Genomic DNA, 1221 nt, shown 5'->3' on the forward strand with positions numbered 1-1221 from the left:
CTTTATTATGGGTCGAATCTTCTAGAAAACAGTCTATTCCCTTTATTATGGGTAGAATCTTCTAGAAAACAGTCTATTCCCTTTAATATGGGTCGAATATTCTAGAAAACAGTCTATTTCCTTTATTATGGGTCGAATCTTCTAGAAAACAGTCTATTCCCTTTATTATGGGTAGAATCTTCTAGAAGACAGTCTATTTCCTTTATCATGGGTCGAATCTTCTAGAAGACAGTCTATTCCCTTTAATATGGGTCGAATATTCTAGAAAACAGTCTATTTCCATTATCATGGGTCGAATCTTCTAGAAGACAGTCTATTCCCTTTATTATGGGTCGAATCTTCTAGAAGACAGTCTATTCCCTTTAATATGGATCGAATCTTCTAGAAAACAGCATATTCTTTTATCATGGGTCAACTCTTCTAGAAAACAGTCTATTCCCTTTATTATGGGTCGAATCTTCTAGAAAACAGTCTATTCCCTTTATTATGGGTTCGAGCAATATTTTTAAAAAGAGATAAAATCCATACTCACCCACTGGGTCCACGTTGGTTAAATGGTCAACAAAGTCCCGTTTTCCAAGGTATAAGGTTAGCTAAAACAAAAGAATAATAATAAAAATTATTGAAAAAACTCTTCTTCATTTTCCTTTGTTTCAGTATTACATTTTAGCTCTCATGTTGGAATTGTGAAAGAAAGAAATTTAGTCTTAAAAGGACCTGCTTTTATTTTGAAGTACATTTTAATTGCACCCCCCCCCCCCCCAGTGGCACAGCAGCATGTCTGCGGACTTACAATGCTAGAAACCGGGTTTCGATACCCGTGGTGGGCAGAGCACAGATGGCCCATTGTGTAGCTTTGTGTTTAATTACAAGCAGAAACAAACAAGCATTTTAATTTTACATAAAAGATATCACGTTAGAATCATACCAAACTCAATGAGTAGGTGGCGTTTCAACTTTGAATAAAACTCTGTAAAACGAGTTTTTACCTAATATCTGAAATGTTCAGCTAAGTACGAAACAATTGTTTAGTTGCATTTAAAACATACGAATAGGAAAAAAAACTATTGTTAACTTTAAAGTAAATATCCGTTAACAAAACTAGTGTGAAGTATTTATCCGCGTACAAAACTTGTGTTAACTTTAAAGTAATTATATGTGTACAAAACTTGTGTTAACTTTAAAGTAATTATATGTGTACAAAACTAGTGTTAACTTTCA

General features: G+C 33.6%; 1 protein-coding gene across 1 annotated transcript in view; it reads right to left on the bottom strand.

The window, feature by feature from the left end:
• The window catches only part of LOC106465220 (arrestin homolog), a 22977-nt gene that overhangs the window by 20044 nt on the left and 1712 nt on the right, over window positions 1–1221 (bottom strand). Inside the window, exon 2 of the mRNA XM_013925422.2 lies at window positions 533–593. Coding sequence (XP_013780876.1) covers window positions 533–593 — 61 coding nt within the window. The remainder of the gene's footprint in view (window positions 1–532; window positions 594–1221) is intronic.

This window comes from Limulus polyphemus, unplaced genomic scaffold (assembly GCF_000517525.1).
Source record: "Limulus polyphemus unplaced genomic scaffold, Limulus_polyphemus-2.1.2 Scaffold1873, whole genome shotgun sequence".
In the NCBI taxonomy this organism is placed as follows: Eukaryota; Metazoa; Arthropoda; class Merostomata; order Xiphosura; family Limulidae; genus Limulus; species Limulus polyphemus.